Genomic DNA, 14,876 nt, shown 5'->3' with positions numbered 1-14,876 from the left:
ATTTTATTTTACTCCCCTCCCATTTAATAAGCATTTATTTTCTCTCCCTCCCACCTCCCCAAACGGGGTGGGGGTGGGGGGGTGGGGGGTGGGAGGGAGAAAAAGAAAAACAAAACCCATGCAACAAGTAACTACTTAATATTTATATAGCGCCTATTATGTGCCAGGCACTGTGCTAAAAGCTTTATAATTATTATTTCATTTGATACCCACAACAACCCTGAGAGGTAGATGCTGTTATTATTCCCATTTTACAACTGAGGAAACTGAGACAAATAGAGGTTAAGTGATTTGCCCAGGGTCACACAGCTAATAAAGTGTCTGAGGCCAGATTTGAACTTTGTTCTTCCTGACTCCAGGCCTGGTGCTCTATGCACTTCGCCACTTAGCTACTAGATAGGCAAACAAAACAAATTCCCGTGTTGTTCATATCTATGGATGTCTCATTCTCCATCTTGAGTTGAAAGAATAATTGAAAAAAATTAATTATTTTTTGATGTTCATTTTAAAATTTTGAGTTCTAAATTCTTTCCGTCTTTCCAATTCTGCCCCCCCCCATTAAGAAGTCAGGCAATATGATACCCATTACACATGTGAAATCATGTAAAACATATTTCCATATCAGTCATGTTGCAAAAAAAAAAAAAAGGCAAGGAAAATAAACAAGTAAAAAAAGTATGCTTCAATCTGCATCCAGAGTTTGTTACTTCTTTCTCTGGAGGTGGATAGCATTTTTCATCATGAGTCCTTTAGGATTGTTGTAGATCATTGTATTGGTCAGAATAGCCAAGCCTTTCACAGCTAATTATCGTTAAACTATTGCTGTTACTGTGTACGATGTTTTTCTGGTTCTGCTCACTATACTTTGCATCAGGTTATGTAAGTCTTCCTAGGGGAAAAAAATAGTAATATATTTAGTGAAGATACTCAGATGATAGGGTTTCATTTCTTCTCTAGTGTGTCTCTTTATCTTTGTGATAGATTGCAAGATGCTAGAGATGGCATTACCTCTGAAGTACACGTTAATATAGACAAAGTTTTAAAGGTTTGCAAAGTGCTTTACGTATATTATCTCATTTGACACTTACATCAAGGTGCTATCATCTCCCCCATTTTGCTGATGAGGAAACTGAGGCTAGAAGATTTTCAGCGACTCGCCCAGTGTCAGACAGCTAGGCCTATCCCTCAGGTCTACCAACCTAGGATGCTTCTCTTCTAGTTTCCTGTTTATTCATCATACATGCTTATTAATTATCTAGATCAGAGGTTCTTATCCTGGGGTCTGTGATGCTGATTTTTAATATTTAGATAACTATATGTTGATGTAATTCATTTCCTTTGCAGTCTTGTATATTTTACTTTTTTCATTTTGAAACATTATTTTGAGGAGGCTTCCTTTCATAGGCTTCACCAGGCAGCCAAAGAGGCTTATGAAATAAGAAAGGTTAAGAACGTCTGCTCTAGATGGTGCTCCTGCTTGTGGATAATTGAGAAATTTTTAGAAAGAACTGAGGCCTTAAACTGGGCAGATTCTTGCATAGAAACTCAAATAGAAGCTTTGGTTTGGGGATTGTTGTCGTTCAGTCATTTCAGTTATGTCTGACTCTTTGTGTTCTTATTTTGGGGTTTTCTTGGCAAAGATAATGCAGTGGTTTGCCATTTCCTTCTCCAGCCCATTTTACAGATGAGGAAACTGAAGCAAACAGGGTGCAGTGACTTGTCCAGGGTCACACAGCTATTAAGTGTCTGAGGCCAGATTTGAACTCAGGAAGATGCATCTTCCCAACTCCAGGCCTGGAGCTCTATTCACTGCCCCTTAGTTGTCCCCTTCTCATCAAATGAGTTTAAGAAATAACAGTGCTGCCAACAAAAGTGTAAAAGAGCGTGTGGCCCCCCTACCCGTGTACATGTCAGACAGGGCCATCTCCAGTCATCCTGATCTATATCTTGCCACCAAACCCAGATGGCACCGGAAGAGCAAGTGAGCCCTCCCTCACTTAAATCCAACTCACTTGCAAGTCATGGCATCACCTTCCCAATGTCATGGTCCTCTTTGAGAACAAAGGACAAACAACAACAACAATAACAACACCATATCAGACAGATACGTAGAGTAAATCAGTGAACTATGTTTTATCCAAAAAAAGCCCTTCTTTTTCATCTAATTATCTGAGAAGCTTTAGGTGTCTCTGAGAAGCAGGGAATGTGGGTCATGTTGATGCTCAGGGTTCCTTCTACCTCTCTTATTCTGTGACCTCCAAAGGATTATGTTTTGGGATATATTCAAAACATCGCCATCTGAACCAACCAACTGGGAAATAGGTTTTGCAGCTCATGCTACTTAAACACATTGCAGCCTAGAGACATGCAAATTGTAGAGATGCCTGTTTTTTCCCAATATTTCTAAAAGCCAATGTAGGATCCACCGTGGTTCCAAATTACAGGTCTTTAAATCAAGAAGACCTGCTTTGGACACCTACTGGCCACAGGACCCTAGACAAATGATCCCACCTCTCTGACTGGCCCTGGGAGAGGAAGTGCCCCAGCGGATGTTCCCAAGCTGAGAGAATCACGTGTCCCATGCACTCTGCCCTCTAACAAAAACCCAGACTCTTGGTTCTAACAGTGTTTACAAATGATCAAATAAAACTGAGATCAAGAGTTTGTCCACTTCCTGTGTGTGCCATTTCCAATCTGAGTTTTATGTTTCCGGAAGAAAATACCCACTATTCTCCCCTCTCTTTTTAGCCTCAGCTAAAACCAAATAAGTTTACCTACTCCTAGGATCAAACCGTAAAACTCATGACCCATTAGCAATGTCTTGCGTATTTTTTTTCTCTGAGCTAGAAGGCATAATAATAACTCACATTAAACGGTGCTTTAAGATTCGTGAATTTACAAACACATATACACATATGTATGAATGCATATGTATATATGTGTGTGTGTATATATGTATATGTTCATATACACACGTATATATATATTTATATAAAATTTGATTTGATCCTCACAATAACCACGTGAGATGGGTTCTATTGTTAAGTCCATTTAATGAGGCTCATAAAGGTGAAGTGGCTTCCATAGAGTTATATAGTCAGTAAGCATTTGGGGCAGGATTCAAACCCAGGACTTCCTGACTCCAAGCCCAGTCAGTGCTCTGTCTGCTATACCACACCACTTTCAGAAGGAGCAGTGTCCCACTTTCCCAGACCACCGGAGCCGAGTCAGAACCTGGCGTGGTACAGGTGGGACAACCCCACAGCTTAGCTCCAGATTATTTAGCTGCTTACCCATCTTTGACATGTGACCAAACCATGCAGCTGGAGAATACACAGTCACATTCATATCAGCTAATAATAGTGTAGGTGATTGGGTATTTCTGGTCATGGTATGTGTTGGGGAATAGTAAGCTGGTCTCAGGAATCCAGAGTCAGTGAGGGGCCGCTGGTGGGAGGGATATGCATCTCCCTGCCTATTAGGTGGCCTGCACAGAAGCACTGCAGTCCCAGATCTCTGAAGGACAGCTCAGTGGAAGGGAAAGCTCCAGGAGTCAGGAATGGACAAGAGGAGTGATGGAGTCTGAATCGGGATGCTTGGGCTAAGGCGGGGGGAGGAATAGGTTCGTGAACTCCTGAGTAACTCTCCGGCTTGCAGAGCTGCATTTGGCCAGACTGTCTGGTTGGTCATCTGGTTAAAGAAGGGGTTTTCAGCAGTGCTATGCATTTGTAGAAAAATCAGACCCTCCAGAAAAGTGCAATAACAGGGAGTACATGTGAGTCCAAATGGCCTCTAATGTCTGGCAGTAATTTTTCTAGACATTCCTATTGCTACATATCAGCAATCAGTCCAAGTCTGTGTGTGTGTGCGTGTGTGTGTGTGTGTGTGTGTTTTACTGTTGCATAAAGCTTCATTTCACTTTCTGACAATGTATTTCAGATTTTCCAAATGTTTCAAATTCTTTCTGTTTTGCAAGCAATTCAGTTGGGCATGTTGCCTATTCCTAACAGCACTTGTTTAGGAAGGTTTTACCATTGGCTGCACTTTGAAAGGCAATTTGGATTTTCATGACCGCTAAAGAAAGCAGATAGTTATCGTTTCACGTGTGATTTGAACAAGGCATAACCAGACACGCCCAAGCTCGTGTTTTGGTTTTGTCTTTGTGTTCCTGATGTCTAGACCAGGGCCTAAGATGTGGTAGGTGTTTAACAAATGCTCGTTGCATTGAATTGAGGTAATGGGTCCAAAGAGAAATGAGCAATAAAGTCCCAGAGAAATCAAATAAATTCTGTTAGTCCCCTTCTGGTTTGTTTTTAAAGGACTTTTCATCCTCAGAGTGAAATTTTTCACCACAGACTCCTGTTTGTGTCCTCTCGTTGAGCCAGCCAAGGGGTTAGAGATGATGTAACTGAGAGCAGAAGGGGTAGCAACATAGATAGGATAGAGGGCATGTAAATTTGGTAGGATGTGAGGTTTTACTAGGCAAGTATAAACAGCACTTGGAGTCATGAATTTGCTAATTGTTCTTTCTCGCTGCAGACTTTAGTTCTGACACACAGAGAGAACATTCAGTTCCTCTGCCCATTTCTAAGTGCTGCTGATTTTGTCCCAGCTGTGATAGCTCCATGAAATGTCTCCTGTTCAACACTGTATCATTCCATCACTATGCTTTTTTCTTTTTTCTTCTAGAGGGATGGCTGCCGGATCTGGAAGATGCACATGGTGAAAGGGTCAGATGGCCTGGGCATCCAGATAACCGGAGGCCGGGGATCAAAACGATCACCACACGGAATCATCGTTGCACATGTAGAAGAAGGAGGGGCTGCACACAGGTGATAGAATTGTGTCTGCATGGTCCCCATCCCCCCAGCCCACCTCCTTCTCATCTTCTAAACCATTTTCTAAAAAATGCTAAATTTACAGGAGGTCATGGGATATTGTGCTAGACTTGCAGTCAGAATACTTTTGTTCAAATCCTGCTCTGACATTAGCTGTGTGGCCCTGGACCAGTCACTTGATCTTTGTAAGTCTCAGTTTTCTCTCCGTAAAATAGATGTGATACTTGCACTGTCTACTTCTAAGGGCTGTTGTGAGGAAAACACTTGGTTTATATCTGTATAACACTTTTAGGTTTTTAATCATCTCAACTGGGACTTTCTAGTAATTGGCAATTTCATTATAGAAGCATAGATCAATAGCTGTATGGGATCTTAGGACCATTTACTCCAGCTCCCTTATTTTACAGAGGAGAAAATGGAGTCCTAGAGAGGTTAAGTGACTTGTACCTGTGTCCGCACCAGTACTGACAAAAACAGAATTAGAGCCAAGGTATTCCAGCTCCCAAGTTCAGCACTGTATACACCAAAAGGTAATGTCAAATTTGAATAGAAATGAATCCCTGTGTCTCACATATTGACTTGCAAAACCACAAATTAACATAATTTATGTTGTGGTGTATTTTTATTTATTTTGCTAAACATTTTCCCATTATATTTCAACCTGGTTGCACTCAGGAGTTTTGTGGGAGCCCTTGAGTGTGACATCTCTGCATTATACTGCACCAGGTTTCCCCCCAAATCAGTAATGAAATTGATTTTGAAATACATCTCATGAGCTTGGTCTCATTGTTTTTATAAGTCAGCCATACCTTAAATTCAGATCTCCTGTTTTTTGAAATATAATCTCTTTGGCATTATGAGAATATCTAGTGTCTAAGAGACAGAGGTCACAGAAGGATCAGTATTCCCTTTCCTGCTAAGCTCATTCCTGATTTTCCCTTCTGCTTGTTTGTGGAATATGTTTAAACAGAGTGTCTCATCAGTTTTAGTGTAGTTTTATTCTATTAAAACTTTAATGGATGGTTTTACATTATTAAAACTTTAATAGCACAAAACTATATTGAGACTTTTGGGACACCCTGAGTATACCTAAGAAATAGCCTTTTTATTTCTTGGCTGAGGGCAGAAGCAAGATTCACTGCAGCAGATAGAATTTGCCTACAGACTAAGAAGATAATTTGTTATATTTATTGGGGGGGGAAGGGGAGGAAAGAAAAAACATTTTTACATAGTTTTGTTTTACAAGCCTTAATCCCTAGAATTTTGGAGCTGGAAAGTATCACAAAATGGCAGAATCTCAGAGGAAAAGACCTCAGATGATCATCTATTCCTGAACAAAAACCTCTCTAACATACCCAACAAATGGTCCCTCCAGTCCAAAGTCCTTCCAGCTTAAAGACCTCTAAATGGAGAACTCACTGCCTCCCACAGTAGCCCATTTCATTTTACAATGGCCCTCACTATTAGGAAATTTTTCCTGACATCAAACCTAAATCTACCTCTCTGCAGAGAGTTATTCTCCACTGGTACTCATTCTGTTGTCCAGAGCTAAGCAACCAAGTCACGTCTCATGTGATAGTCCTTGAGATACTTGACAAGAGCTGCCATGTTTTCCTCTCCTCATTCCCACCCACCAAGTCCATTGTTCTCTAGGCTAAACATCCTTAGTTCCTTTTATTTTTATAGGGCATGATTTTGAAGCATTTTGCCACCCTGGTTACCATCCTCTACATACTCTCCATCGATATCCTTCCTAAAATTCTTGAAGATCATCTACTCCCACCTTCCCACAGTGAGGAAGCTGAGGTCCAGAAAAAAGGGTGACCTTGCTCAAGGTCGCCCAGCTAATGAGTGATGGAGCTGTGATCAAAACGCAGTGATCTTTCCACTATAATCTATCTGTCCATCATTAAGGGACTGAGCAGCACCCTTGCATCTCGTACTCAGGAACATACCCAGTGCCTACCATCAGAAAATTTATAGTCGCCTTTTGGTTTGAGATGCTACAAAGATGATCTTATCAGTGTGAGGACTCACCTCATTTAACAGATTTAAAAAGTGGAATTTTTCATGATTTTTTAATAGTCAATCTTCATGGTTTCTGTGAATAAGGAAGTTATCAACTGGTGGATAACTTTCTAGTGATGAGCCTCTCCAGTCTTAGCCAAGCTGCTCCTTAGATAAATAAAGCATACCATAGCCACACCTGTCCTGGAAGCTTCCAGCTTTGGTAGGATGTGCTGGAGATGGGGTGCTCCTCTGGCATAGCCCCCCACATGCCTAAGCTTACCTCCATGACACGATGAGGCACAGAAGTAGAACTCCAGTTGAGGAGACAAAGAGTTAATAGATGTAAATCTAGCAATGATAAGAATGTGAAAGGAAAGGAATGAAGTGCATTGGAGAGGGGTGAGGGTAGAGAATATATAGGGGAGGGTCTCTTAATCTGCCTTTTAGAAATCTCTAGTTTCCTTCAAGGCTGGGCTTCAAGGGTCACCCTCTGCTTGAAGCTTTTCCTGATTTCCAGCTGCTAATGCCTTCCCTGCAAATTAACTTCTCTCTCTTTTGCATCTATTTTGTTTAATCCTCCTTTTGCTTCCCTCCACCCCCATTGTCCCAGATGCCCTGGGGGAGGGAATTTACCTCCTGGATTTACCTTCTAATATCCCAAACCTAGGGACATAATATTTGTATGTATGTGTATATGTATCTATTAATTGGTCCTCTCATGAAATCATAGGTTCAGAGCTGAGGAACATCTTAGAGGTCATTTAATACAACCCCTTCATTTTACAGAGGAAACTGAGGTCTAGAAAGTATAAGCAACTTGCTCAAGGTCACATAAGTATTGAGAGACAGAATAAGGATTAGAACCCAGGTATTCTTGACTTCCATAGGACAGCTAGGTGGCACACAGTGGATAGAGCACTGGCCTTGGAATCAGGAAGACTCATCTTCCTGAGTTCAAATCTAGCCTCAGACACTTAGTAGCTATGTGACCCTGGGCAAGTCGCTTAACCCTGTTTGTCTCAATTTCCTCATCTGTAAAATGAGCTGAAAAAAGGAAATGGCAAACCAAGAAAACCCCAGATGGGGTCATGGAGAGTCGGGCAAGATTGAAACAACTCACACAACAACAAATCACAGAGTCACCCTGTTCCTTGACAGGGGGCAACAGATGCAGGTATTTTGTGGGAAGGGGACATCCACAGAACTTGGTTATAGAAGGGATCAGCAGGGAGCCTAGAGAGAGGCAGGTAGGTAAGAGGGAGGAGTCCAAGGCTTCCAGCCAGGGTATCTAGGAGAACATTAACAATAGCTCACCATAAGGTTTGAGCTTCTGACCTTTAAAGGACGGGGGGAGAGTGGCCATCAGAGGCATCAATGCTTTTATGTATTCTAAAGGCTAGCATGAGGAAGAGACATTTGACTCTCAGAGGGGAAAACTAGGAGCAACTAGTCAACGTTTCAGGGAAGCACATTTTTCTTCTCACTGTAAGAAAACACGAACAATTAGAGCTGGCCAGAGGGGAATCCACCACCTTAGGGGAGAGTAGGTTCCAGGATCAAAAAGCCAGGCTATGATGAAGTCTGTGATGCATACAACGGGTACTCTGAGCTCTTGCAGCTGAACCCTCTGTGAGTTTTGGGGTCCTGTCTTTTTGTGAGCCCTGTCCTCCTCAGTGCTGTCCCTCATGCTTCCAGTCTCCTAGTATTTCCCACTGACATCCTTTGGTCAGAGTTGTCCATAGGTCTCAGCCACTCCTTGCCCCTATCTGCCAGGGAAGGCGATGGTGTGGGTACTGTGAAGCATGGTGGCATAAGTCAAGCCACCATGGGGAAAGAGTTGAGTTCACCTGGATATTGATTTGAATTCTATTGTTCCTCAAAATCTCCAGCTTTGATTCTGATCCTACCCCATTTGTTCTCTTTCTCCTTTAATAGATTGCTTGGATTTGGGGGTTTCCTTGGGATGACTCTCGATTTCTTCATCTAGAGACTGCTGGTCCCTCCCTACCCTGCTACCCCTTCAACTAGTGGACCTTGGCCTAGCCTGCTTCTGGCCTTTGCCTTAGGTTGCCTTTTTGGAATACTTTATTTAATTATATGACTTCTCTTTTGTGGTTACCTTCCCTGGACATGCCCTAAATATCAGTGTCTCATTTAAAATATGGTAACCAGAATTGGGCATGGTACTCCCAGACATGGTCTGACCAGGACAAAATCTGGCTTGTCTGTAGCTCCATTCCTTAGAATACTAGACTTCCAATAATGTAGCCTAAGATACATTGGCTTTTCTGGGCTGCTGGGTCTCATCATTGACCTATACTGAGTTCATAGTTCATTAAAACCCTCCCAGGTCCTTTTTACTTAAATTGCTTCCTGGTCATGTCTCTTACCCCTGTCCCCTCTCATTCTGTACTTGTACACTGGAGTTCCTGAACCCAAGTGCAGGTCCTTGCCAGCTTTGCTGCCAATAAGAGCTAGCTTTCTGACTTTCCTGATTTTGAACTTGATTCAGTCCTTCCAGACCTCCATTTCTGCTTTCTGAGATCTGATGCCCAGCTCCTTCCCTCAAAGGAAGAATAAGCTGGCCTCAACTTGTGAATTCAGGGTTGGCCAGACTCCAATTCTTAACCTTTGCTTAAGTTTGGTGAAATCACTGTTGCTCAGGGGTTGGGGGCCAGAATGATGTTATTTTTAGAACATGCAGAATGTGAGGATCTGGTGGTGGGCATTTGGGGGCCTTAGGTTGTGAGAAGGAGAGAAAAAGTATTTCAACTCATAGCTGGTTCATCAGAACCAAGAAGGAGAGACAGAGACAGCTTTCCTACCCTCTCAGCTCGGATTGCTGAATGAAGTCATACTTGTTGACTGATTGCTTGGAGCTCAGAGACAGGCAAAGTTAGAGATAGGACTTGGATTCTCATAGTAGGATGAGTTAAAGCCATGGAATCAGATGAAATCCACTAGCTCAGAAGTTTTAAATTCCCAGTGGTTCACAAAACTCCCAAGTGCAACAGGACCCAGATTAAAATGTAAATGGGAAATGTTTAAGAAGATAAATAAAATTGCAGGAAAACATAAATAATGTTAATTTGTGGTTTTCTAAGTCAATATGTAGCCCATTTCCATTTGAGTTTGACATCACTGCGAACCACTCTGTCTTCCTGAGATACCTTTCTGGACTCCAGGCAGCATGGTAAGCTCCTCCTGCTGTCCACAACACAGAGACCACATACCACAGAGATCCACCACTTTATTTTCAATCGTATTTGGGGCCCTTACACTTTGGGATGGGTGCTTTTAGATGTTGTCTGATCTGCTTTGTTCTGTTGGGTCTGGTAGTTCAGATGAGGACTCTCCTGGCTCTATGATAGGGCTCTCTCCATTAGTGCCATTAGTCAGTGACACAAGTCTATTAGAGATAGGTCACCCGAGACCATCAGGATAAGACTAACCACTGTGTAATTACAAATAACGAGGTCTGCAAGAGAAAAGGACAGAGGCTTTCACTGGTGGGGATGTCCGGTCCATCTCCCATGAAGAGGCTTGGTCCACTATGAAAAAAAATTTACACGGGGCAGCTAGGTGGCGCAGTGGATAGAGCACCGGCCCTGAAGTCAGGGGGACCTGAGTTCAAATGCGGCCTCAGACCAAATACTTGACACTTACTAGCTGTGTGACCCTGGGCAAGTCACTTAACCCCAATTGCCTAAAAAGAAAAAGAGAAGAAAAGAAAAAAATCTACAGGACATATATTCTTCTTTATCAGGACTTCTGGTCTTGAGCTGGATAGAGATTCATCAGCTAGTGAGAGGTAGAGCCTCCCAGGGAATAAGGAAGGAAGCAAGCAGGGTGATGGATGGAGACTGCATCAGTAGAAAGAGCATGGTTTTCTAGTCAGGCACATCACTTCATGTCCCTAGGTCTCAGGTTCTTCATTTGTAAAATAAGGGGGTTGGGCCAGATAGCCTCTAGGGTCCCATCTATTCTAAACCTATATGATCTTACGATTTTCCTCATCTGAAGTCCTACCTTTTACTCTGATTTGATTCTGTTTTCCTCACTATTTACCCCTGGGACGATTTTACATTCTCTGAGTTCCCTTGCCTCACCTCCTTCCTTCCCTGGGAGAGATGCTTCTCTAGTAGCCACCGCTGCCTTGTGAGCTCTCCTGTGGCAAGTGCCTGAGCAGACAATATGGCTCCCCACGATCATTGATGGTATTGGGTTTTTGGAAAGGAATAAGGCCAGACTTGGAAGCTTCCCTCACCAGTGACCCTCAGAAGGAGATCACTGGAAGCCAACTACAGATAGGGTAATGTTTGTCAAACTGGTAGCATTGATAGGTCCTTCATTGGCTATAGTCACAAAGATGATGTAAGATAGTTTGGAAACTCTTGTCCTCTGGTTGGGTGAGAGAGGGATGGTAGTTACTTCCTCCTCCATCTAATACAAAGTGAATCTGTCAAAGCTAACACTGAATGACACCAGAGAATTACATCCTTCCCCCTAGTCACCACATTGCTAGGAAGAGCTGTTAAGGGGAAATGTAGGATATATTTCTAGTATATTGGGAGATATTGTGCTGTAGTTCAAGGAGAGATGTCTTTTTCCCTTACTGGCCTTACAGACTCCTATGTTTATCCTAAAAACTGATATAGAAAGTTGACAGGTTTTGCAAACTCTCTCAGCTCCTCCTGTAGCCTCTGGCAGGTATGTGAAAAAGTTAGTGTTTGGTGCAGATGGGACTGGGCCAGGACCCTCCCTAATCCAAACTGTTGGTCCCTTACTATTCCAGTTCCCATGACTTCAGCAACCTGAGCTGAGGGGGTGGATGAGAAATCTGTCCTTGTCTCCACTCCTTGGTTCTAGTGAACCAGCTATGGGTTGGAATTCTTTCTCCTCCCTCCCACAGCACATGGAAACTCAGGCTCTCCCCTGCCCCAACTCTGTACTCATTTGCTGAGGTCATATCTGAGGCTCCTCATCTACCCTGAGGCTCCCGACTGGGACTTCCCAGAATGGATCTAGGGACCCATCCTATGAGAAAGAGAGAAGAGAATGAGACCACACATGGAGCATAAGGCCAGGAGAGAGCATCATAGAAGCTGGGGGTTCAGTGGCATCAGAGAAGTGATAATGAGGATGAGGCTGATGGGCACACAGACCCTAACCCTGGGAGAGCAGAATAACTTAGGTCTGCAGTTGGGAGTTTCACCTTCACCTGTCACTTCAGGAAGCTATTCATACAATCAGTGGATCTGACTCACACAGAGATAGCCGGCAATGTCTGCTATTACCCCCAGGATGGAGAACGACACTTCATGGGTCCATATGTCAATTATGGCCCCATGTGATATGCCAGTCTTCTCAGGCCCTTGGGTTCTTTGCTTCTCCATCTACCAAGGGTGCATATATCTACTATATGCAAGTCTCTTAAGAAGGTTTCTTTGTTGCTAATAATTGACATGAAAATGCCAGAGAAAAGGGGCTCCTGTGATGGATTTATCACTAACACACTAAATCTTATGCCATCTTTGGGACTGTCACTTACCTGTGGGCTTGATGCTAGTCACTTCAAACCATGCAATCAAGTAACTCTACTTAAAATTGTTTTTGGTCATTATTTCTTCCTCTTTTGAATGCACCCTGGCCCTTACAAACTGCCTCCCCCACCCCCACACCCTCACCCCATTCCAGGAAAATCACAATTCTTTTCCTGAAGCATCTTGACAAAGGTTGTTTTTTCCTTTTTGCTTCCTCAGGGATGGCAGGCTGACCTCAGGAGATGAGCTGCTAATGATCAATGGTCAGTCACTGGTTGGCCTCTCGCATCAGGAAGCTGTGTCCATTCTCCGTGCTGCAACTGGACTAGTTCAGCTAGTGGTGGCCAGCAGGGTAGGTATTTTCAATTATTATTTTCACGGTGGTAAGGATGGGGATATAGACTGTATTTGTGATTGCATTGGTATGGAGAAAGCCCATCTATCAATACAGGTTGGTATCTTCTCTGAAACTTATACTCTTATAGAGTTGCCTGGGACATTTAGAGGTTAAGTGAAGTGTCCAAGTTCACACAGCCAGTATGTGTTACTGTCAGGACTTAAAATCACATCTTCTTCATTTGAAGACAACTCTTTATCTTTTTTAATATGAACCCTGCATTGGAGGTGTGCATGCCAGGCACCATACTTTGTTTTAAAAATTAAATATCATTTAAAAAAATTCATTTTATTTTCCCACCAAACACTTCTAATAGAAGGAATTTTGCCTCCAAGAGATTTTTTTTCTAAAGACACAAGTCTAACCAATAAGCACACAAAGGTGTTTGGCCAAGTGTTACGTGTGTGAGCATTGGTTTTATTTTAATTTATGGGGTGTGTGTGTGTGTATGTGTGTGTGTGTGTGTGTGTATACATGTAAATGGTTGGAAAGTTAGGGCTGGGGAAGACAAGTTTGGGAAAATAAGAAATGAGAGCAAATGTTTTGGAGGGAGAAAAAGAATAATGTAATGTTAGGACAGAAATTCTTCAGAGAAAAGGAGGAATGTAAAAGACTTTAGGTAGGTATGGGGGAACAGATTAAGATGTTCACTCCTAAGTCCATCTGAACAAGGATCAGATGAAGTGAAGGTCCTGACCCAGATGTGCTTGGGGTGGGATGTTGTTTTTAGAAGCATAGCATTTTCTAGCCAAAAGAGACTTTATGGATGATACAGTTTCAATAAGAAAATATATGTATTGCTTTTGATTGCTATGATGGAGTATCATAGATCTGGCCCAACCCCTGTTTTCAAGACACTTATAATCAAATGGAGATTGGAGAAAGGAAGATGTATATATAACTAACTGTGTTATAAATGCAGGGGAGAGGTCCAGGCAAAATATTATAAGAAAGACCATTTTTAGTCAGGGTCATCAAGAAAAACATCCCGAAAGAAATGGTTTCTGAATTGGGCCTTTGTGCATCACAGTCATTTGACAGAATTGGAAACTGAGGTCTTGCCAGTAAGGAGCTAGTTTGTGGGTTTAGGGCCCAGGATTCTGCCCCACTCTTAGCCTTGGGTTTGTTCCCAACCAAAAAACTTTCTCCTTTTCTTCTTCATCATCTTCTTCAGCAAAACCCCTGGAATCAAATATAAAGTTCTCTGAGGTTTAAAATTCTTCATAAACTGCCCTTTTCCTCCCTTTTCCAGTCTTCTTATAACTCACTCCCATCCACATAGTCCATGATGCAGAGGCACTTGGCTCTTTTCCATTTCTGGAACAAGATGTTCTATCTACTGACTGCATTTTTTCTGACTGTCCCCCATGCCTGAAAGGCCTTCCTTCCTCATTGCTGTGTCCTGGCTTCCCTGGCTTCCTTCAGGTCCCAGTTAAAAATCATACCTTCTGTGAGAAGCCTTTCCCATTCCTATCTTAACACTTGGGCCTTCCCCCTGAAAATTGCCTCCAGTTTATCATATCTGCAACGTCTTTGTATATAGTTGTTTCCATGTTTTCTCCCCCTCTTAGACTGTGAACTCCTTGAAAACACGGACTGTTTTTGCTTATCTTTGTATCTTCAGTGCCTGGCACATTGTAGGCACTTAATAAATGCTTTTTGACCTGCTAACTTGCTAGGAGAGGAGATTTCAAGGTCACATTGTGGGTTGGCATTCCATGTGACACCTGGAGCTAATGGGTTGAGGTCCCACATCCCCACTGGGAACATCACTGGCCTCTACATGCTCTACTATACAAACACCATTGCCTAACTAATCGTGTAGATCCAGTGGATGTGAAATCAAGAGGGAACAGGTGTAACTTGTTTCTCAATGCAGCCTATTTTTGCTGCAGTTGAGACAATGAAACAGGCCATATGATTGACAACTTAATGATTTGGTACCACAGTTTAGAACTTCTATGAATTAATACTGAAAGGTGGTCCAGGTCCTAGAAGAGCTTCAGAGGGGCCACAGCTAGTTCTCGCAGCACTGAGCTGTTTACAATTTGTGTGTGTGTGTGTGTGTGTGTGTGTGTGTGTGTGTGT

At 42.6% G+C, this 14,876-nt stretch overlaps 1 protein-coding gene across 6 annotated transcripts in view; it reads left to right on the top strand.

Annotated features, from left to right (window-relative positions):
• The window catches only part of PDZD2 (PDZ domain containing 2), a 367,396-nt gene that overhangs the window by 229,717 nt on the left and 122,803 nt on the right, over positions 1-14,876 (top strand). For all 6 annotated transcript variants that reach the window (XM_027868865.1, XM_027868863.1, XM_027868864.1 and 3 more), the window contains 2 exons: positions 4,690-4,832; positions 12,611-12,743. In XM_027868865.1, the coding sequence (XP_027724666.1) occupies positions 4,690-4,832; positions 12,611-12,743 (276 nt within the window). The remainder of the gene's footprint in view (positions 1-4,689; positions 4,833-12,610; positions 12,744-14,876) is intronic.

This window comes from Vombatus ursinus, unplaced genomic scaffold (genome assembly GCF_900497805.2).
Source record: "Vombatus ursinus unplaced genomic scaffold, bare-nosed wombat genome assembly UNPS02014791.1, whole genome shotgun sequence".
NCBI classification, from domain to species: Eukaryota; Metazoa; Chordata; class Mammalia; order Diprotodontia; family Vombatidae; genus Vombatus; species Vombatus ursinus.
The sequence above is the reverse complement of the archived record's forward strand: the minus strand, read 5'-3'. Positions and strand labels throughout refer to the sequence as shown.